The sequence below is a fragment of the Parasteatoda tepidariorum genome, chromosome 1, assembly GCF_982258835.1.
Source record: "Parasteatoda tepidariorum strain Cologne lab strain chromosome 1, Ptep-v5.0, whole genome shotgun sequence".
Lineage (NCBI taxonomy): Eukaryota > Metazoa > Arthropoda > Arachnida > Araneae > Theridiidae > Parasteatoda > Parasteatoda tepidariorum.
In genome coordinates, this window is record NC_141755.1 from 51,484,201 (window position 1) to 51,509,735 (window position 25,535).

The window sequence follows — 25,535 nt, forward strand, 5'->3', positions numbered from 1 at the left end:
GTTATTCATGTGAGAATTCGTATAGTATAATGTCATCCGCTTTTAATGAAGGAGACTATTACGTAATTGATTAATCCATAAATTACTTTATCTAATACATAATTTATAACATAATTAATTAATCTGTGATATAATTAATCTATTACGCAATCACACTAATGAGGAAAAATGAATATGATATTAGCAATGAGTGGTTGTTAGTTAAAAACTGGACTGATGCCTTTGGTTTCACCTAATTTTTAGTTTTGCTATTTTGCAAGAGCTTCAACACGCATTAATATAGATATTTAAGAAACATAAATTTTATTAATTTTCTATAAAATCATTTATAAAAGAAAAAATATTATCGAATTAAAAACTAATATATAACAATATATCTATGGTGTTTATTCAATCATATTTTTAAATACAATAAGAAAACTTGCTTCATCTTTAAACTAATAATTTTATCAACTAATATAATTTAATTATTATATTAAAATATAAAAGTACTTATTTTTTAATCTCATGAAAAAATATTGAATTCATTTTATTTTCTATTAGAAAATGAATAATGACATATTTACATAATAGAATCAATTATATATTAAATTTCCTTAAAATTACAAATGAATTAATTTAAGTCTAAAAAACATATAAAGGGAATTTTTACAGCTATAAATTCATTTATATTCAAAACATATTCCTTTTATTATTTAATATTATAATAATGCAAATAACTTACTTTATTTTGAAAATACGAGTAAATTCAAAAGTATATAACCTTTAACGGACACTGATTACAGAACTTGGGAGAGTCAAGTTATCTATTTTCTCACAAAATTTTACAACGATAATTTCCGTCCAGGACGTTTGGGGTTTATCCACGCCTTATCAATTACTCATAAAGTCTTAGTGGTTCATACTTATAGTGGTTCATACTTATTATAGAACATGGGAATATAACTATTTCTCAGAAAATTCAATTCAATTACCACCGCATTTAGATGTAAATAAAAAAATTTATAGTAAAAATAAAATTGTTAAGAAACTTATGATGCATGCTCGCAGAAGTGTTTGGGTGAAACTTTGAATAAAATTTTATTTACTTTATTGAAATATATTTTGTCTTTTTTTATCATTTTCACAGGTGAAAAAGTTTATATTATCAAGAAAAATTACACCCTTTAATAATTAATGCAAAAAGTTTCAGAAAAATATATAGAATTTTCTGAAAAACTAGAAAATTATTACAAAAATTTGAAATATATTTTTGAAGAACTTGAAAATTATTAATATTATGAATTATTTCTTGAAAAACTGGAAAATTATTTTCTCAAAAGAGAAAATTTTTTGCAAGAACATAAATATTTTTTTAAAAGATAGAAAATTTTTTTATAAAAATAAAAATATTTTCTGAAATATTAGAAAGTTTCCCTCAATAATAAAAATATTTTCCGAAAAAGTAGAAAATTTTGTTAAAAAGTTTGAAATATTTTTGCAAAACTAGCAAATTTTTAACAAAAAATAAAAATATTTTTTTAAAAGAGAAAATTTTTTGTGAAAACATAAATATTTTCTTAAAAGATAGAAAATTTTGTTAAAAGGTTTGAAATATTTTTATAAAATCAGCAAATTTTTAACAAAAAGTAAAAATATTTTCTTAAAAATAAAATTTTTTTGTTAAAACATGCATATTTTCTGATAAAATTGAAAATTTTGTTAAAAAGTTTGAAATATTTTTACAAAACTGGAAAATTTTTAACAAAAAATTAAAATATTCTCTTAAAAGAGAAATTTTTTTGTAAAAACATAAATATTTTCTTAAAAAATAGAAAATTTTGTTAAAAATTTTTAAATATTTTTATAAAATCAGTAAATTTTTAACAAGAAGTAAAAATATTTTCTTAAAAGAGAAAATTTTTTGTTAAAACATAAATATTTTCTAAAAAAATAGCACTTTTCTTTATGAATACTTAATACTGCTTTTTTGGTTGCTATTTTGTTTGGAAGAGGTAGGCAACTGCTTGCTCTCAAAAGATTATATGTTGCTGCAAACATCTCACGGAAATGACCAGTAGTAGTTTCCACTTCTCCATCAACGCTTGTACGAATAAAATTTACTTTCCATATCACATACCATTTGATAGATAGATTTTCCATTAAATCACTTTCAATTATCTGTTTTAAGTTTTGGATGCGTTTCATCAAAGAATATAAGTAAATCTCATGATGCTACCTCACTAGGAATAAGAGTCTCTTTCTTGAACACTTCCAATGCATTTTCACAATTCTTTTTCATCTTTTTATTGTTATTTGTGGAATGATCTATCATCCTTTTTCTGGAACAAGACTGTGCGTGAATGGATCGGATATGATTGTGTAAATCAGATTTTAACTTAAAAGATTCACTACACAAATTAAATTTATGCGAAACTAAATGAGTCAGTAAATGTCTCTTTAAATTATCATTTCGAAAAAAGGTCTTTTTACATTCTTCACATTCAAAAGTTTCTCGATTTTTCATGAGTTTTTAAATGTCTATTCAAGTTACACTTTCGATTAAACACCTTATCACATAAACGCCATTTAAAGTCTTTTTTCATTAGAGTGAATTTTCAAATGTTGAACCATATTCTTTGTATGCGTGAGTATTTTTCCACATATTTCACATATCTACAAAGTAAAATAAACGCTCCAAATTAAAGTAAAATAAATCCTCGAAACGTAAATATTCAACAAGTAATTTAAAGTTCTACAAAATTTAACTAGTGAAATTTCAAAAATAAAATTTGCTACTTTTAACAAAAAGTAAAAAAATTTTTCTTCGTAAAAATATTTTCATTTTCGTTAAAAATTTTCTATTTTTTAAGAAAATATTTAAGTTTTTACAAAAAAAATTTTCTCTTTTAAGAAAAATATTTTTACTTTTTGTTAAAAGTAGCAAATTTTATTTTTGAAATTTCACTAGTTAAATTTTGTAGAACTTTAAATTACTTGTTGAATATTTACGTTTCGAGGATTTATTTTACTTTAATTTGAAGCGTTTATTTTACTTTGTAGATATGTGAAATATGTGGAAAAATACTCACGCATACAAAGAATATGGTTCAACATTTGAAAATTCACTCTAATGAAAAAAGACTTTAAATGGCGTTTATGTGATAAGGTGTTTAATCGAAAGTGTAACTTGAATAGACATTTAAAAACTCATGAAAAATCGAGAAACTTTTGAATGTGAAGAATGTAAAAAGACCTTTTTTCGAAATGATAATTTAAAGAGACATTTACTGACTCATTTAGTTTCGCATAAATTTAATTTGTGTAGTGAATCTTTTAAGTTAAAATCTGATTTACACAATCATATCCGATCCATTCACGCACAGTCTTGTTCCAGAAAAAGGATGATAGATCATTCCACAAATAACAATAAAAAGATGAAAAAGAATTGTGAAAATGCATTGGAAGTGTTCAAGAAAGAGACTCTTATTCCTAGTGAGGTAGCATCATGAGATTTACTTATATTCTTTGATGAAACGCATCCAAAACTTAAAACAGATAATTGAAAGTGATTTAATGGAAAATCTATCTATCAAATGGTATGTGATATGGAAAGTAAATTTTATTCGTACAAGCGTTGATGGAGAAGTGGAAACTACTACTGGTCATTTCCGTGAGATGTTTGCAGCAACATATAATCTTTTGAGAGCAAGCAGTTGCCTACCTCTTCCAAACAAAATAGCAACCAAAAAAGCAGTATTAAGTATTCATAAAGAAAAGTGCTATTTTTTTAGAAAATATTTATGTTTTAACAAAAAATTTTCTCTTTTAAGAAAATATTTTTACTTCTTGTTAAAAATTTACTGATTTTATAAAAATATTTAAAAATTTTTAACAAAATTTTCTATTTTTTAAGAAAATATTTATGTTTTTACAAAAAAATTTCTCTTTTAAGAGAATATTTTAATTTTTTGTTAAAAATTTTCCAGTTTTGTAAAAATATTTCAAACTTTTTAACAAAATTTTCAATTTTATCAGAAAATATGCATGTTTTAACAAAAAAATTTTATTTTTAAGAAAATATTTTTACTTTTTGTTAAAAATTTGCTGATTTTATAAAAATATTTCAAACCTTTTAACAAAATTTTCTATCTTTTAAGAAAATATTTATGTTTTCACAAAAAATTTTCTCTTTTAAAAAAATATTTTTATTTTTTGTTAAAAATTTGCTAGTTTTGCAAAAATATTTCAAACTTTTTAACAAAATTTTCTACTTTTTCGGAAAATATTTTTATTATTGAGGGAAACTTTCTAATATTTCAGAAAATATTTTTATTTTTATAAAAAAATTTTCTATCTTTTAAAAAAATATTTATGTTCTTGCAAAAAATTTTCTCTTTTGAGAAAATAATTTTCCAGTTTTTCAAGAAATAATTCATAATATTAATAATTTTCAAGTTCTTCAAAAATATATTTCAAATTTTTGTAATAATTTTCTAGTTTTTCAGAAAATTCTATATATTTTTCTGAAACTTTTTGCATTAATTATTAAAGGGTGTAATTTTTCTTGATAATATAAACTTTTTCACCTGTGAAAATGATAAAAAAAGACAAAATATATTTCAATAAAGTAAATAAAATTTTATTCAAAGTTTCACCCAAACACTTCTGCGAGCATGCATCATAAGTTTCTTAACAATTTTATTTTTACTATAAATTTTTTTATTTACATCTAAATGCGGTGGTAATTGAATTGAATTTTCTGAGAAATAGTTATATTCCCATGTTCTATAATAAGTATGAACCACTATAAGTATGAACCACTAAGACTTTATGAGTAATTGATAAGGCGTGGATAAACCCCAAACGTCCTGGACGGAAATTATCGTTGTAAAATTTTGTGAGAAAATAGATAACTTGACTCTCCCAAGTTCTGTAATCAGTGTCCGTTAAAGGTTATATACTTTTGAATTTACTCGTATTTTCAAAATAAAGTAAGTTATTTGCATTATTATAATATTAAATAATAAAAGGAATATGTTTTGAATATAAATGAATTTATAGCTGTAAAAATTCCCTTTATATGTTTTTTAGACTTAAATTAATTCATTTGTAATTTTAAGGAAATTTAATATATAATTGATTCTATTATGTAAATATGTCATTATTCATTTTCTAATAGAAAATAAAATGAATTCAATATTTTTTCATGAGATTAAAAAATAAGTACTTTTATATTTTAATATAATAATTAAATTATATTAGTTGATAAAATTATTAGTTTAAAGATGAAGCAAGTTTTCTTATTGTATTTAAAAATATGATTGAATAAACACCATAGATATATTGTTATATATTAGTTTTTAATTCGATAATATTTTTTCTTTTATAAATGATTTTATAGAAAATTAATAAAATTTATGTTTCTTAAATATCTATATTAATGCGTGTTGAAGCTCTTGCAAAATAGCAAAACTAAAAATTAGGTGAAACCAAAGGCATCAGTCCAGTTTTTAACTAACAACCACTCATTGCTAATATCATATTCATTTTTCCTCATTAGTGTGATTGCGTAATAGATTAATTATATCACAGATTAATTAATTATGTTATAAATTATGTATTAGATAAAGTAATTTATGGATTAATCAATTACGTAATAGTCTCCTTCATTAAAAGCGGATGACATTATACTATACGAATTCTCACATGAATAACGAATTCTCGTGTCTACTATTTATGTTAGTATTTTTCAAAATGATGAAGCATTTAACGAAGCCAAGTCCCCAAGTTTGTCGTCGCACAAAGTGTAGGAGGTTTTCGTGGTTTTCCACCTCATATAACATGGGTACTCACAAAGTCCTCTTCGAAGACATGTATTGTCTCAAGATCTAGGAGTTCCCTTGTCTTCTGGGTTCAAAAATGACAAGACTACATTGATAGCCGTAAATCCGAACGAAGTGTTCCATGGTTAATGGTAGCATTGGCTTTGGATTCTAGTACGAATTTTAAATTTCTTCAGCTTCACCTCGTATTTTTTCCATGAAAATTTTCGCTGCATCACTACCACGATCAACAAAAGGCGGTTTGTAAAATCCATCCATATAACAAACGTAATAACAGAAACTAATGGGCTCATGTTTCTGGTACATTTCTGTATATGATACATCTGGATTGGGTTCACAAGAGTCAATAGGTTTTGTCAAACATTCAAAGTCCGCATAAATAACGAAAGGTACCGACTGAGTATGCTTGACGTTTTTGAAGCTGAGCCATTTATCTGTAGGCATTTTAACTCGTACAACTTCATGTTGATTACAACTTATTTTATACCGCTGAAGAATTTCATCGGTCGTAAAAAATTGTAAGCACCTTCGGCAAATAAATTTCTTTGGATGCTTTCGCGAATACTGGAAAGGTTTTTTATCCAGCTGTAGTGTGAATCAGTTTCAGTTTTCAAATATAGGAGATCGATGTGCTGAGATTTTTCCTCTTCAGTAATAACTAAAGGGAAAACATCATTTTTTTCAGTCAATCCATACACATTTATTGCGAGACTATTTATCTTCTCAAATTTTCGCACATCTTGAAGCTTAACGGGAAACGGTATATTCGAGAAATTCAATGTATCAGCAAATGATGCGTAATTGGATTCTCTGTTTGGATTCCTCTGTGCAGGATGAAGAGCAGAGAGAACTGACCACTTAAAACATTCATTGTCATTATTTGTAACATTTACAACTGCCTTTCTCTCAAAAATACCACGAGGTAGTGGAATAAATCTTGAACCTCGCAAAGGATTGTACTTACTCACACGAATCTCGAATGCAATAATTTTATCCAAAGTCTAACCAGAGTCCTTTTTTACAAAATCTTCAGCTTCTGTTAAGAGTTTGCTCACAATATTTGAATAGAACTCTTGTAAATCAGTTGATAATAAAACTGGCGTGTTTTTAGTTTTAAAACACTTTTCTTCACGTACAATTTCATCATTCGTAACTTTCTTATATAAACATGTTAACTTACAAGGCAAATGCATCAGATTTTTTACTGTAGTCGACAACCCAGAATGCATTGCGAGTGGCTATGTAATGCTTGTTCTGATTGGTTAAAAATGACATCATTATTTTAGTTCAGTTAAATTTATTCTGATTGACAGAAAATGACGACATGATTTTCTGACTCCACCCCCATGGAACATTCGAGAAAGATCTAATGAAACAAGACCGAACAAGAAGTGAACGAAACATTTCAATGTGCTACTTCGTCTTTCTAGACCACCCTACGAAAGCATGTCTTATCTTGCAAAATTGCTTTCAAGTTTGAAAGATTACTTTCATGTTTCATCTTACAGACTGATTATTAATAAAGCCTCATTCATGTTCAATCCTGATTATATGACATCGGGTTTCATTTTTGTGCCCTTTTTCAAATATCACTCGCATTGGAAAGAAAAAAAAAAACTGATTTAAAAAATAAAGATAAAAAAATATTTACAAAATCCAAAAAATTTATTAAAAACTGATTAAAAAATAGTTTAAAAATAAAGATTTTAAAAAAATGATAAAAAATAATAATTAAAGATAAATTAAAAAGAAATAATAAAAAATTAAATGAAAAATAATAACTAAAAAATTAAATGAAAAGTTATAATTTAAAGAGATTTAATTATAAAATAAAGATTAGAAAAATAATTACAAAATCTAAAAAATTAATTAAAAAAAACTGATTTAAAAAAAAAAAAATTTAAAAATAAAGATTTAAAAAAAATGATGAAAAAGTAATAATTAAAAAATTAAATAAAAAGTAATAATTAAGAATTAAATTAAGAAGTAATAGTCTAAAAATTAAATAAAAAGTAATAATTAAAAAGATTTAATTACAAAATTAAAAATAAAAAAAACACCCTCAACTATAGTAGCTGTCACATTTGATTGATCACCCCAACCCCCGTTAAGAGTACTCCAGCGGAATCCCCGAAATCCCTGTGCTCGTATTCCCCGAAAATCCCCGGAATCCCTGAAATCCCCGAAATCCCTGTGCTCGTATTCCCCTTTCCTAACTACTTAGCTTATGAATTGATTGATTTTCTTCATTGCTGATTGATTGTTTTATAATTTACAATGAATCGTAAAACAAACGATTTACATTTCTAATTTGCTTGACTTATATATTTGAAATTTATTTTGTTTACATTTTCGCTGTTTGTAGAAAATAAGACAAAATTACAATTTCTCGTAGTGGTAAAATTTTCATTTTTATCATAATGTAATTGTATTGTTGTCGATAAAATGCCCCTTTAGCTGAATTCCTTGATGTCTGGGAATGTGATCTTCTTGCCCTTTTCTTCTCGCCACTGAAAAGATCAAATAATTCAACGAATATTTTTTGAATTTTTTTTTTATGTAAAATATACTGAATAAGATTCAGAAAATGAATTACATGTTCGAATGTTAACAAAACGTCTATGTCACGTAACGTTAATTTTTTTAAAAAAATAAAACGCGTCTCGCCAATTCTTACGACATTTTTATTTACGACATTTTTCGTGTCTTGATGGCGAAATCTTGCAAACGGAATTTTGACAACTTTTGGACTAGCTAGAGCTCTTGCATAGAGATTCATACTTGAAGACCCCTGCAAGTTTTATTCGTTTTCAGAACGCTACAAGTAGAATTTATGGTCATTTAATTGCCGATTAGAACTCATTCATCGTCTATCAAAATTCCGATCCCTTTCTGGGTAGATAGTGTGCTTAAATTTTATCTGGAGCTTTAATCTAGACGATTAATACACGCTTAAAATTATTTTCTAGTTACTAAAAACACGATTTGTCGTTTTATTGCTGAACAGAATTCATTCGCCTTCAATCGAAATTCCGACCACTTTCTGATATAAACAAATTATGTACTACTTTTCGATTAGACGGACGGCGTCTTTCTAAATCATACATCATTTTGGCCCTTTCAAAGCCATCGCGTTTCGCCAAGTGAAGCTTCTTTCTCTTTCTTGCGCGCAAGGCGACTGACTTTGATTGATTTTCGAGACTTTTATTTTATTCAAATATGTATAACATACGTTTAAAAAAAAATTCGAAAAGGAATAAGTAGATAAGAGTTGATTTATATTGACAAATTGTAGTGTTTTTTAAGTTGCTCATTTTATTTAGAAATAAATAGATTTATTTTACATTTTATAATGACCCTTGAACCAGATGACTTTGTCGTAGCTTGCTCTAAAATCAAGAGGGATTTGGCATCGTTTTTATAATCTGTAGTAATTCCTAAAATCAGTACTGTTGCTGTTTTATTTCTTGCTTTTTCTAGTGTTCTAATTGTTAAATAAAAATAAAAATTAAAATGGAATAAAAAATTTAACTTTAGATAATAAGCTATAGAATTATTACCTGTTAAACATCTCGCAAAAAAATACTATAGGAGCAGCTCTGTATTTCGCAGGAATGCATATACAGAGTAAAAATTTGACGAGCTGAAAGGTTAGTTAATAAATTTACTTAATCAATATAGGTTAAAATATCTGAGTTGTGTTGAAAAGGCTCCTAAATTGAATTAACCAACTTCTTCCAAATTTTTCGATTCACTTCTAACTAAAATTATATTTTCGTTTTAAAATTTTTGATATCGGTTGTGACCTTAACATAATGATAAATTTGCCAAAAATTAATGTTTTTGAATACATTTTTGAATGTTTAAAAATATATTTTATTGAGTGTCGATTATGACAATTTACTTATGTGAGATGTTACACGAATACTGGAACTGGCAAAAAATTATATTACATTGATTAGTGGCATTTATTATATTGATAATATCATAACTTATTCATATAAAGTAAAGCATTTCTAATAAAGGAATATCAATCTGAAAAATAATGAATAAAAAGCTAATTCAGTTTCTAGAGGAAATATGGAGATCGTTTTATCATCTTGAAAACCAACTCAAGCCATCTTGTCATCTCATTTATTTTATTGAAGAATAGAACAATCAAATGAATATTATTAAAGGGAAAAAGATCTTTTAGAAATTTATTGCCAAATGTGTTTAGGGCATTTCTTCTTTTTTATAATGTATATTAGTGGTTTTAAATCGTACAACAACTTTTACCCGTAAAGTTGTAATTAAGATGAATGATTGTTATTAAATTATCAGCTGATAATTTAATAATTATTCATCTTTTCTGCAAACTATGTATCAATTAATGTTAATGATGCGCGTAAGTTGCAAATGCAGGCTGATTTATGTTGAAGAAAAAAAAATAGATAATGATCTTACCAATTTCTCCAAATTAAGATTTATTTTTATTTTATATTTTTATAACCGTCGTCGAACAACCAACCCAATTTTTGGGTTTACGACTACTAATGTTCAACTCCGTAGCCTTGACATTTTGAACCCAATCCAGAAGACAAGGGAACTCCTGGATCAAGTATTGGGAGATATTTGCCTTCGTGGAGGACTTTTTGCTGGAGCTAACCCGCATTTGCGTTACATGGAGAGGCAGACCACGAGAACCTCCCACGGTTAGCCTGACGGATTCTAACCCAAGATCCGTCTACCACCGAGGATATTTCACGTCAGCACTGTGGTCGGTGCAAGCCGGATGCGGAATTCGTATCCACCAGCCATCGCCGGGATCGAAACCCGGTTCACCTCATTGGAAGGCAAACACTCTATCCCCTGTGCCATCGCGGCTCGCTGTAAGATTTATCTAAAGTTTCCTATAAAAAAAAAATTAGTCTTATTTCATTTTCTTTTTTTTTTTTTTTTTTTTTTGCGCAGAGAAATTCAACTATTTCTTCGGCATGGCGAGCATTCCATTACTGGCCCGCATTGACCACAGTGTTGACGCAACATATCCTCAATAGTAAACGGATCACGAGTTCCCTCGCCGTCATGCTAACCGTGAGAGATTTTCGAGGTTCTTTCGTCTCCATAGAACGTAAATTCGGTTTAGTTCCATTGTAACGTCCTTCACGAAGGCTATTTGTTCCAATGCCTGATACACGAGTCCCCTTGTATTCTGATTTGTATTCAATATAACAAGGCTACGGAGTTGAACATTGATGGTCATAAACACAGAATTGGAACGACTGTTCGCCAGTTATAAAATAAAATAAAATCATAAGAGCCACAGTGGCTGAGGGGAATGAGTGTGCGCCTCCTAATGGTGTGCCTCAGGTTCGAATGCCAGCGGTGGCTGGTTGGTACGAATTCTGCTCCCAGCTAGCTCGCACCGGCCACAGTACTGACGTAAAATATCCTCATGGTAAACGGAAAGTGAGCTAGAATCAACCATGAGAGATTTTCTTGGTTTTCTTCCCCATGGAAAATAAATTCGGATTAGTTCCAAAAATACCTGCACGAAGTCTTGTTAGTCGCCCAGCCCTTGATCCTGGAGTTCTAAATTGCAAGGCTATGGTGTGGAACATTGATAGTCGTTAACTCAGAATTGGTAATAGAACAAACGGTAATAGAACAAAAAATGTCATATGTTTAAAAAAATGAATTTAAAAAAATTGATGACGGTCTACATTTTTGGGGACTTTTCGCTTGCGCTCGGCTAACCGAAAAGTACCTCAATATAACATGCACAAAACTAAAAAGAAAAAATAAATAAATATAAAATGAATATTTTGAAAACTATTGTTTGTTTTTTTCTAGCAGAAGGAGAAAATAATTTTGTTTGTTCAGCTTTTCGTACATTAACGAAAATGGAGGTTAAAGAGAAACCTTTTTCATAAAATAAAAATTTTTTTTTGCCGACTACGGCTTTCAAATTCTAGACATAAAACCAGACATTTCTCACAAGAAAAAAATGAACTCAAAAGCGAGTCGGAACACGTTAATTATTTTTATTTAACTTTCTCCCAACAAACAAAGTAGATAAAATCCTCAAAAAGTATTATTTACAATTTTTTAAATGAATTGCGATTTTGAATTTCCTATGAAATATGCTAGAAACATTGCGCAAGTTGCCTTTCTTTTTGACAAAGCTATAAATTAAAAGATAAATAATCCTTTGTATCTTTAGTAGCGGATTATAAGATTACTTTAGCATTTTATTTCGATACGCAAACAGCTGTACTAAAACAATTCTGTGACATTTACTGAAGAAGAAATAGTACGAGTAGTTGTGTTATGAGGTTGATCCTACTCTTTTAGATGGAATCGTTAAAAATAATTTATCCCATGTTTTCTAAGTCAACAGTAGATAATTCTGATTCTTCTTACATGGTAAGTTGCTGTTCTTAAAGTTTTATGCAAAAGTAATTAAATTCTAATTAAAAGATTAATTTGTAGTTAAAAAATAATGAGAATAACTCTGGTTAGCTACATAGCTTCGAGTTGGCAGATTTTTATCGTAAAAATACTTTTAATGATTTATAAATACTTTTTATAAATACTTTTTATAATTAAATTTAAATTTAACCATTATAATGACGGTTGTTTCTGTTGTTGGTATTTTGTGACTTTTTTTATTTGTACTGATATAAAATTGTCGTGTTGTTTTTTATTATCATTTCGCTAAATTTATCCCCCTCCGTCTAAGAAATACAAATTGTTTTTATCATCATTATTCTCCTATTTCAAAAATGAATTTTTATCTATCATTTTTTTCTATCCTTCTCAAGCCTTTTTTACTTTTTATCTGCACAAGTTGTTTTTATTTCTATCATATAGTCTTTATGGATTATTTTTGGTTCGATCATAAAATCTTCATAAATTGTCCTTATTTCTACACTGAGAAAAACAATATGGTCAAAACTACCAAAGTATGGTAAAATTTACCGTGTTTTTTGCCTTATGAAAACCCTAAAAATTTTTACAAAAGCCCTCTGGTAATGATTTTGGTAAAATTAATAGTAAAATATAGTTTTATAATTTGATAAAATTTGGTAAATAAGGTCAAATATGGTAATTTTACTGTTCGGTAAACCGTTACCTTATGAATAGAAAAATTATACCAAATGAATGGTTTAAATACCATATATTATGGTTTCATTAACCAGAATTATAGTTTTCTTTTTCTTACCAGAAATGTCGTTACCATGCAGTTCAATAATTTTACCAGAATTTTTTCTCTGTATATCAATCAGGCTTTACTAAGTATTTTTATTTTCTCCTATTAGTTTTCTAAGAATGTATTTTTATTTTTATCATCCAGTTCTCACAAATTGTTTTTACTTTTGCAATTTAGAATCGCGAGATCGTATTAACGAGCAATTTAAAATCAATTCTCTATTTATTAGTTGGAATAAAAAAAAAAGTTTTTTCCTTTATTCTATTTTATTAAATATTTACAGTGAAACAATTATTTGCTATTAGTTTGTTGAAATTTTCAAGATCATTCTTTACCATATCTTTAGAATTTATTAATTTTATCAATTTAGGAATTTGCTCTTAAATATCGACTACAATCTAAACAATACCTTTGACGTCTGAATCCTGGGCTTAACTGAATAAACAATAATTTACAAAACGACGAATAATTATTAACGAAATCAAGAAATAAAAAATTAAATAAATGGAAACAACAAATAGATTAGCTGAAGTTAGATTTAAGCAGAAATATAAGTCAAAATTGAACTGATTATGGCCAGGGCCTGATCATAGTATAGGCAGAAAGGTACTTTCCCAGGACCCCTAATCTTTAGGGGGCACAAAAAAATAAATATTTTAAAGATTTAAATTTAAGGTTTTTACGATTTAAACTTTACACTTTATTCAAAATTGTGCCTTGCTGATTCCAAAAATTTTTACAATATCTAATTTTCACTCTAAGTCTTAGCTTTTATAGTTTGAAAAAGTAGCAACAATGCTTTTGTCGATCAAAATGTAAGGTTGCATTTACCCGATGCACCAAGTGCAGTTCATTATATATTGTTACGAATTTGTAAACATGTCTGTAATTTTGTGAATATTCTTGTATGATGCTAAATATCTCAGACGGACACTAAGTAAATTGCTTAATAATAAAATGTGCAAGAAAGTCGCGTAATTCAAACGTAATTAAGAGAGAAAATAACACATAATGTCTCCGCTAAATTCATAGCCTAAATTTGCCTAATTTCTTTCATTCTCTGTACCATCTGTCCTTACTGTGGGAGCAACGTGGGCCCACCTAATATGGTGCCCCTGAAAGAGTGGCCAACAAATCTGCCCTTCAGATGTCCGTATGACGAAAGGTCACTTTCCAAGTGGGCATTGGAAAAAAAATCTTGGCAATACAAGGTGTCCATTTTGGCAGCTAAACGATGGCTCTGGAAATTTCAAATTTCGAAGCGATAGGACTAATATTTACGGAGTTATACGAGAATTGTCTAGAATCAAGTCTCAAGTTTTGATGACCCAGGTTCGATTCCGGCTCGTCGATTCGAATTCAACTCCCGGCTTGCACCAACCACAGTACTGACGTCAAAATATCCTGAGTGGTAGACGGATCGTGTGTTGGAGTCCCTTTGTCGTCAGGCTAACCTTAGGAGGTTTTCGTGATTTTCCTCTCCATGGAACGCAAATGCGGTTAGTTCCCTCAAAAGTCTCCCACGAAGGCTTGTTTATCACAGGGCTTGGTCCAGGAATTACCTTGTCTTACTGGTTGGGTTCAAAATTACGAGGCTACGGAGTTGAACATTTATTGCCTTAAACTCAGAATTGGGCCGGCTATTCAACACCAGTTAAAAAATAAATTATAACTTCTGCGCTCGAGTCATGGTGGTTCAAGGGATAGAGTGTTTGCCTTCCAAAGAAGCAACACGGGTTCGAATCCCACCGATGACTGGTTTATACGAATTCCGCACCCGGCTCGCACCGACCATAGTGCTGACGTAAAATATCCTCCGTGGTAGACGGATGGATCGTTTGTTTGTGTCGTCGAGCTAGCCTCTCCCCTTGCCGTCGAGCTTAACTTGGGAGGTTTTCGAAGTTTTCCTCTCCATGTGACGCAAATGCGGATTAGTTCCATCAGAAAGTCCTCCACGAAGGCAAGTTTGTCCCAAAAATTGATCCAAAAGTTCCCTTATCTTCTGGATTCTATTCAAAATGTTAAGACTATGGAGTTGAACATTGGTTGTCGTAAATTCAAAACTGGGCCGGCTGTTCAACAACGGTTATAAAAAAATAGATTAAAAAAAAACCCTTTGTGCTTGGTAAAATATGCATCGAATGGATAAACGCAATTTCTCAATTGCAGGGGGCTTATTCGACAAATTTAAGATCTGATTGGTGCAGCGTGATGCGTATAGTTTAAACTTAACAACGCCCATAGGTGTACTATAGTGAAATTTTGATTAAAATGAGAATGATATAAATTTTATTGTTTGGGAAAATGTTTTGACCTTCTTAATCAGTATTCTGTCCAGCTCAGGGCCTTAGCTTCTCTTTATCGGGCCCTGATCATGGTGGTGAAATGATCGTGTCGGTGAAATAATTATGTCTGTGAAATAATTGTGTGGGTGAAATGAGCTGTCGGCGAAATGTTCGCCTCGGAATAATGAACCATCAATGAAGTGATTGTAAGCGATATGCATTAAGCCCATTTAAACATTTGCAATCAATCAAACTTTATTAAATTATTCAACCCAATATTTCAATAGCTATTAAAAACACTATTCAGTTTCATCCGACCAAAGAACAATTTTCTATAATTTTACAAGTAATTCAACTTTTAAAACCATCGTATATTAGGATTTATAAAAAAATTGCTTACGTTTTCATTTTTCTCTCGTAAATATAATTTGAGGTTATTTATATGTTGGATTTAATGACTTTCCTCTCACAATGTTTTCTAACACATATCAGTCTGTCATTATTTGCACCATCATCGAAACAAATGCTGCTATTTTTTAAACCAATAGTGAATCTAGCATTGTATAATAACAATCTCTCTGTATTGTAATATATGTAAAGTAATGTCTCAATGTATAATAACAATCCTAATAACAATAGCTCTGTATAATAAATCTAACTTTAAAAGTAAATTCTAATACTTTTAGTGACATTTTGGGATATGATATAGAATGATTTTGTATTTATATGTACACCTTTATTTGCAATTTTTTCCTCTAAAGTTATATAAAAATTGAAAAAATAAAAATGTTGATATGAATAACCGGAAGCATAAAGTTTATATCCTCATATTTAATTTTGACAAAATAAATTATTTTTGAAATTTTCATTTAATCAATAATAATCAATAGTTCTTCAACAAATGGTACAGCTCGAAACATATTTCAGTACGACGGGGAATGATGTGACATTTTCATTAACAACTTAGTACCTAGATCTATTTTTTCTGTTGCGAACTTTACAGACATGGTAATAGTTTAAGCAATAGCTTAGTCATTCATATTTAACGCATTTACGTTTACGCAATTACGATTAAGTCTGCCAGGTGGATCGAACTTTGGTGTACGCTATGTTGATTTTAATTAAATAAATTCTGGTGGTGATATTTTAAAGTACTCATACTCTCACAGCTAGTTGGAAAGCTAAGGGTTGTGTGCTCTTTCCTGGCAATTGACAAAACAACCGACGCGTTTATTAGCAAGGCGCACGTTAAATCTGACGGAGGGAAACCAGCTCAGTCTCTGTTCTCGTCTTCTGACCAGGGTCAAAATTACATGACATTCCTACCTTGGCTATTAAAAAAAGCCCTAAAAATGGGGCCCGATGCTTGGCCATTTCCGGTGAACTTGCATTATAAAAGGATAAATTACAAAATAAATGGTTTAAATACTGTTTTATTAATCAGAATTATGTTTTTTTTTTACCAGAAATGTTATTACCATACAATACGGTAATTTTACCAGAATTTTTTTTTCCACGTGTACTCTTCAAAAACTACGGTACTATTTAAGAGCATAATTTAAAAAAAAGTACTTATAGTAAATGCTTAAACTCTCCTGCTTAATGTAATAAATTATGTTAAAAACTCAAGCGTTTCAAATTCAGACAGCTTAGGACTTCTTCGTTAAATCCCTAATGAAATATAAAACGACAAACATTTATAGTTTATGACGATGGCAACACTACGAAAACGTCAACTATCTCCTTAAAATGACTCAGCAATAAATGTAAGAGCAAGAAGAAAAGAAAGATAAAGGAAGGACTGAAGCTCTTACTTGGCATTATTTGTTTGTTTTTTCTAATCCCTATGTTTAAAATTAATATTCCTTCAGTGCTTTACAACCGGATGCAAAATATCAGTATTCTAAATATAAACCGCGTTGTGAAGAACAACTTCACGAGTTCCACTAAAAATCGTTTGGTTTGTTGTAAAATACTCATAAATATTTATCAAACGACAGAACTTTTCAATTGACTTATTAATGAGGTTCAAAAAGAATGTATGAGAGATTTTACAAATTTGGGAATACTATTTGTGTTCTGAATCGATATTTTTGTAACGTTTTGAAGTTTTATCTACGTATTTATAATCCTTTAACACTTTATTTCTGATCTTAAGCTATAACAAAAGTCACGTCACGTTTTCTGATCGTAAACTATAACAAATCAACCCAGTCATATTTACTCATTTTGATGCCCTGGAATTTTGCTTTATTCATATGAATACTGATTCCCTTGTTAGTTACATTAATTACTCACCACTTCTCCATAGTGTTTGGAAGCATTGCATTTACTCGGATTGCATTTTACTGCAATCAGAAATGCATTTTACACTGATTTGCTCCTATCAGCCACAGGGATTTTACTTGTTCTGTTTTTTCCTGTTTATTTTTATTCTTTCTCAGCTACTCAGGTTTTTCTAGTTTTGTTTATCACCTTTATTTTTCAATTTTTCGTTGGCAGCTTTCTGCTTTATATTTAAAATCACTTTTATTTCTTCTCATTCACGTCTTGCAAGTCTAGAATTTGGGTGCCTATTTTTTAGCGCTTGAAACAAGTCGATTGTTATTTCCTACTTAGATATTTTTGAAGCAAATGAAGTTTTTTAATCAAGTGATATAACAAAAGTCATCTATGCGTCCTATTTTCATATTGTGTGTGTTCTAGAGAATTTATACCAAAATTTTATTTTCGTCCTATTTTCGTCTGATAACTAATATAAAAGTAAGTAAAATCAAATAATAACTTTATCTCAAATCTATACTAATATTCTGTCCCACAGATTTTCTGTCATCCTCATGACTCAAAAAGATAAGCATGTTTTTTTTAATAGATTTAATTTTTAAAAAATTAGCATCAGTGTTAGAACACTAATTTAGCAACTCATTATTTTGAAGGAAGTTCTTAAAAATGCGAAATATATTTACAAATCCAAGTTTTTGAAAGTTAACAGCTTATATAGATTTAGATATTGTTTGTTGAGAACACGAAAAATTCTGATTTGTCATCCACGTGTCTCAATAAGAAATGTGTTTATGATTCATTGGCCATTAGGAATGATGAATATAGATAATAATGCATGTCAATTCGTAATTAAGATATTCCCAGATATGAAGCTGGGAACAATAAAATTTCAAAATAATGTAAATTTCGCCTTGAAATTTAGATATTCTTGAATTCATTATCACGTCCATTTTGTATTTGTATTTCTTAACATTAAATTGCATCATAAAGAATGCAAATTTAAAAAAAATAATGTTTTAAGCTCTGCTAATATTAACTAACATTTAAATAATTTTAGCGGAATTTTTTTGACAAAATTATTTTCTAGAAAATTTATGCTTTAAATGTTTCAAATTTGTAGAATCACCCATGTGTCTTTTAATAAATTTCTGAGTATGCAGTTTTCTGTAACAATGTTCTGATTTGTTTATCCTATAATTAACTGTCCGAATCTCAAAATTTTTCTGTTGAGTTAAATAATTATTTGCTATGTTCTCCCTTGATATTTACCCGATAGTTTTCCTTTGTTTATTTTAAATTTTCGATTTTGCTTTTTTTTGTTGTCCTACAATAATCCGATACCCTATTTTCTATGTTAACTTATAGTTATCGGTTAAAATTTTCTCTGCTGTCCTACATTAATTGACTGATATGCAACTTTCTGTTCTTCGATTGCCCCGCATGCTACACAGTTAGAATTTTCATTGTGAAATTACAGTAAAATAACTGGAAGCAGTCTGTCCATCCGATTAACCGTAAAGTTTAGGCTCAAGAACATTTTTTTACCGTTACGGCTTTGAAACCGTTTACAACTGTTACGGCTAAAAAACCGTGAATATGAAACTACATGGCTTTGTAACTACTATTTACAACTAGCATAGTTTCTAAACCTGAGAAATAAAAATTAAACGGACATTAGAGCCCTGTGTGTGCCGCGCCATTTGTGCGTAAATGAGAGTTTCGTATCCTAATAGTCCAGGGTCATCGATTGAAAAGTGTTGGACACTGGAAACACTTTATGTATTCAAGGAATGAAAGAAATAATGTGATAACAACGCCGGGATTCGAACGGCACTGTTCATGAGAATAACCGATCAGCTCTCTCCAGCTGCACGGAACAAAATGACTTCATAAGGTGGGCCTATTTGGCCCGGATAGAATTCAGGTTGTTAAACAACATTAGGTAAAAACAATCAATAAAAGTTTCTTCTCACACTTAACAGTTTGAATATAATCTTTTTATGGTTATTTGGCCGTTTTGATTGAATATGGTAAAATAACAATTAAATAAATTGCTATTTAACCATTTTTGCCAGAAATTTCTAACAGTGTATGCTGTACTATAACAATTAGCTGATAAACTTTTTTAATGACTTTCCAATATGCTTTCCTTTGTTGTCCTTCAATAATTGATCGATATGCTATTTTAACCTTTTGCCTACCGCACCTGATAACACCTGCTATTTTGGACCATCAGTTGTACCCATCGTAAACAAAAGGATAAAAAAATCTTAAATATTTATTCGATAAACTTTTGTCTACTGACGTATAATAGTTCAATATTAAAAAAACGTTTTCCAACCACAAAATAACCATAACCTATCATTATTTATTGGTTTCCACAACCGCATCAGCAGTTTCTAAAAATAAATAAAATAAATGTTTTTTTAACAATATTAAGCTACTTATTAAAATTAATATGTATATTATGCAACCTTTATTTGCATATTTATTCAGAAATCTTTGCAATTAAGTGGTTCTATTTTCAGTAAAACATAAGAATATCTTTTAATAGATTTATTTAGATTTAAATGATAAATGAATAAGCAATATTTATTTCATTATTTTAAGTGAAAAATACCGAAAATATGCTGGTTCATATTAAACCAAGTTTAACCAAGATATTTCGATTTTATATACATAAAATAAAATGGGTTTTCTGATTAAAGCAATCTTTAAATCATCATGAACGATCTTGGTTCATTCCAAGAGAATCGAAAACATTAAGCCTAATTTTGACATAACTCGTTTTTTTAATTCTTTTCAACTGGTAAGTCAATCGTTGATTTCTCAAAATCAAAACAATCAATGTGTTTACAAAAATGAATGATATAATATGCAAAAATACTTAACGACATGAATTTTTAAAAGTCATTTTAAACTTATAATACTACAACATATAGCAACTTCTACACACACATTTAGAATTTGGAGAGAGAAAAATAAGATTGCAAGAACATGCTCATATGTCGTAACGGTGCGTACCTTTTCCTTTTGTTTTTTATATTTCTTTAAAAAGAAAAGAAAAACTTATAAACATTGTTCATTGTTTAACTTCAATGTTTCACAATTTAGTTTCTTTCTATTCTTTCTTGCATTTCAACTACATCTCAATTTCAAACAAAAGAATAATTAGTTCTTCTCATGTGTAAATTGTGCCAATGTATCTTTTTGATTTTTTCCTGTTCCTTTCTAGGAAGAAATTCGTTCGATTCGACCTAGACCTTTTAATAATATGGAGCAATTAGAATCACCCCCTTCTTATGATGAAGCCATTCGTCAAGAATTGTTCAGATTTCAGTTGCCTGCTACGCCTATGCATGGGTGAGTAGTAATAAAAAATTTATATGGGAGGTCATTCACTTATTAGGTAAGAATATTTTCGGTCAACGGTCCTCCTCCTTTGTCAGAAAAATAAGCAAATATGTGTACTAGCCCTATGTTTAATAGCACACCCTCATGCTTACGTAGGTGTTTTTTATTCAATTTGCTGAAATTTACGAAGCATTTTTAGATTGAAAATACTTAGTTTCACGCGTAAGCGTAGCTCATATGATTTACCTTCTTTGTTATTAAAAATATGCAAATTGCAAAGCTTACTCTATACATTTTTATGGTGTAAGAAATTTGTCTTGCGAAAGCAATGCTCATATTATCTCCCCTACCCTCTCGCCAGCAAAAGTAAGTAAATAGCAACCCACCCCATTTCTTCTTATGTGCTTACGTAATATTTCAACGGCCAATGCGTTAAATTTATGTACTCAAATTTAAGTATCAGTGAAAAATGATAAGAAAAAAATGTAAGCACTGTAAAAAATTATTTACGGTATAAAGTACCACTTTGGGTGCGTCATCCGTAAAATCAATTTAAGCCTAAAATCCATTTTTACTGTAAAATATTACACCGTAATTTTTACAGTAATATTTATTGAAATAGAGTAATTCAGTGATTTTACAGTAATTGTTACTGTAATATTTATTTAAATAGACTAATTCAGTGATTTTACAGCAATTGTTACAGTAAAAATTACGGTATGTTAGATTATTTGTTCCGTAACATGTTCCGGCAAAAATGGATTTTACGGTAAAGTGCCATCAGGAATCTTGAGTGAAGGTATATTTTACTTTAAATTGATGCGGGAGTTTTTGCAGTGCTCAAGGAATAATTAATGTCATATTCTCATAATATACTGCCAAAATATATCTCATAATATAATTAGATAAAAATGGTTAGCATAATTTTGCAATTTAATACGATAGAAATGAATATGAGAAAAAAAATTTCTTTAATCAAAGAACGATTAATCATTTCTACAATATTGTTTTTTTTTTTTTAAATCGAATTCTGTATGAACTCTAGCTAAATAGATTTTGTCCGGTTTAGTCACATTTTTAAACTTAAAAACAATAAGCGCGCTTGAAAAAAAATTGATTTGACATAATTTAAAATTTTTTTAGACACAAATTTAAATCTTTTGTGGTTTCCTACATTCGTAAATCATTTATAGAAACTAATAAATATAACGTTTATTCAAGCTTAAGTCCTCACTTAAAATTTTTAGTTACCTTTATTTAGAACCAAAGAGCCTAATTTATATAGGGTTTTGTTAACAATGAGACTCCAATTCTGCTGGGGGGAATGTCAATTGTTAAAATATAATCTGTATACTTGATTTATATCATAATAGATTCATATACGTGGGATGTGTAAAATTTTTTAGCAAGAAAACAAAGCTGAGCCGTGATGGCTCAGAGAGTAGAGCGTTCGCCTTCCAAAGAGGTGAACCGGGTTCGAATCCCAGCGATGGCTAGTTGATACGAATTCCGCATCCGGCTTGCATCAATCACAGTGCTGACGTAAAATATCCTCAGTGGTAGACGGATCATGGGTGTAAGTCCCCTTGCTGTCAGGCTTACCGTGTTAGGTTTTTCTGTTCATGTAAATCAAATACGGGTTAGTTACATCAAAAAGAGTGAAGGCAAATTTCTCCCAATATTTGCTCCAGGAATTGCCTTGTGTTCTAGATTGAGTTCAAAATTACAAGGCTACGGAGTTGAACATTAGTAGTCGTAAACCCGAAAATTGGGTCGGCGTTCCAAAGATGAGTATAAAAAAGAAAGAAAAAAGTCTAAAATTCATATATAGAACAGTTTAAGTTAGGGAAAAGCAACATTAAAGTGTGCTATTTGAAAATACAATTATATAGGGAATGTTTGTTTATAGTGAGGCTATTTTAATAGAAGGGCTATATGCTTAATTTGTGCACCCCTGTCGGTGACATGAAGCCTACTCAACTTCAGATCAGTGTGAACCAGTTGGATTAGAAAGTAAACTAGTTGGTGCATGCATATCAAGTTGCTGCCATCATGACGTTCATCTTGAAATTGAGTTACCTAAATCTCCTAGAACTTGACCAACAACTAGCTAACTGTTGCGTGAGTTCATTATTTTTTCAGGTACTTTGATTACCCACCAGAAGATAGGTTATTTTTTATTTCGTTGTGCATATTTTTTTAAGTAACTATTTTAGATATTACAGAAAATATAATAAATTCTTAAAAAATATAAATATAAAGGAAACATGGAGATGTATATTTATATACAAAAATGTTTTAAAAGAAAACAAGGTACGTTTGTTTAAGTCGATACTAAATTGATGACACTGGTGCTTTGATTTACGAGTAGGGTTCGCGCCAGTATGGCGATATCGCCACCAATTGTCGCCAAATGTTCTAAGAAAGTCGCTAAAATCATATGCATGGGCGACAATATTGTCGTCTTCAAATATGTTTATTAGTTACAAAATAGTAATAAAAAAATAGTTTTTTTTCCCGAAATCCATGCATTTAAAAAAAATGTTTTACTAATTTTATTCTACGCATTGGTAGGTTTTAGTTATAAGATTATTCAAATGGAATAACTGTTATTTTCAAACTTTTATTATTTCGCTTATTGATGTATGTAAGGATAACAATTATAATGTATATACATATTTCTCTTATATGGCTCCATTAACTAAGGTTTACTAACATTTTCATGTACTGACGGTGTAATTGTTCATCAATAAAGCGAATTTTTTTTTTCTTTTTTAAAATCAACTTCAATCACAATTTTTAATATAATGTTTTGTTAGTCCTTACATTCTCTGTTTTCCTTAATTATTTATTTGGTCTCAGCATTTTAATATGTATGTTGAATCTATTTACTAATATTATTTAGATTTTTTTCACCTAATTTTAATAAATTCTAATCTTCAATCATTATGGAATAATGAACATAATTAGTTTTAGGGTGTAATAGATGGCAATTGATAACTTTTGATGTGTACAATAACATGAATCATGCAATCGTAAAGTTTGATATTTTTTTCTCAAGTTTGTCTACCGTATAAATTTTTTGGACCACTAAATCAAAACCAAGGTGGTCGTATTGGACCACTCAATTTCCATTGCTGGTGTAAACCCTGTTTACGAGTGATATTGACCGCTGTACTTAATATTTTTTGGGTGTGGATTGTCACATTTTTATTTATTTATTTATTTTAATTTATCGCATAACACTTGTCAATGCATAAAATGATATATTTATTGATGAATCAGTTTAAACTAGAAATATTAGATTTATAATGTTTACCCTAGGAAATGAAGCCAAACATATTTATTTATTTATATATATATTTATTTATTGCATTATGAAGGCTAAAACATATCATACAGAAAATAAATTATAAAATTGTTTATAGTTTATTAATATAATAAATTATAAATTGTTAATAGTTTAAGAGAATACAAGAAAGTTTGAACACATTATTGTGCAAAAAGTGTTACTACTGAGAATGAAGATTTAAGTGTTAATTAATCTGCAAGAAGAATAGTGTCCATCAAAATTTTACTCGTCGAATATCAATATAAATTAAAATTGAAATATACAAGTCTAGCATTTTTTTAAAGAATAAACTGAGAAAATGTTTAATTAAAGATTTCTACTTAATACAAAATAATTTTAAAAATGAATTAATTAACTTTTAGTTTATGGTGAATGAAATGCTGGTAATTATACATTTTAATTCTAACTCTCAATCTCGTAGTCACAATTTTTAACATCAAACTTCAACTTCAGTAAAGAGAAAAGGGGTGTATGACGTTAGATTTACAATATTTAATAATCGAAAAAATTTTCTTAAATTGCTAACAATTTTTACGATATACATAGCGTAATTAGGTAATTTTAAAGTCATTTGTGACATAAAATATTTCCGATTTGTGACTAGCAATGTTTACGTAAAAATTGACGAAACCATTGTTCTGAAACAGTCATTGCACCACGTGAACGTAATCTTCCATTTTTGCTTCCTTTTTTTAAACATTAAAAGAAAAAAAGGCATAATAACCCGCCACGTGCGCATAATGACGATAAAGAAAATCTAAGATAAGTAATATTCTCGTAAGAGACAGTAGAAAACTGACACATGATAGATAAACTTATCATCATACAGGATTCGAAAAATCTTTTTCGTAGAGTCCGTCTTTTTTTTTTTTTTTTTAATAAAACAAAACTATTTTTTAATGATATTATAGTTCCTTTTCGAATGTAAAGTTTTGAAAAAGCTACATAAAGTTCTGTAATTATTGATACACACACATATATATAAAGAGATACCTTCTAAATCTATAATAAAAAAAAGTTCGTGTGCTTTTTTAAGATTTAAATAAGTAAGACATTACGCCTGCTAACCCTGGAGAACAAATTTTTGGTTGCATTTATATAAAATGCTGCCTAATTCAAGGGTAAGGATTCCAAATCTGAAATTAGGTTTGCTCCTAAACTTTACTCCTAGGTTTGCTCAGTTTTTTATTAAAAGGGCATTTTTTAGTCTATTTTTAATTGAAATGTACAAATTTAAAAAC

The 25,535-nt window shown here is 28.9% G+C and overlaps 1 protein-coding gene across 3 annotated transcripts in view; it reads left to right on the forward strand.

The window, feature by feature from the left end:
• Positions 1 to 25,535, forward strand: part of LOC107452083 (uncharacterized) — a 49,929-nt gene that overhangs the window by 20,538 nt on the left and 3,856 nt on the right. For 2 of the 3 annotated variants that reach the window (XM_043049444.3, XM_043049394.3), the window contains exon 3: positions 20,824 to 20,951. In XM_043049444.3, the coding sequence (XP_042905378.2) occupies positions 20,824 to 20,951 (128 nt within the window). Of the gene's footprint in view, positions 1 to 11,816; positions 12,234 to 20,823; positions 20,952 to 25,535 lie in introns of those variants that run through there. The other variant, XM_021146142.4, reaches the window with a different exon arrangement.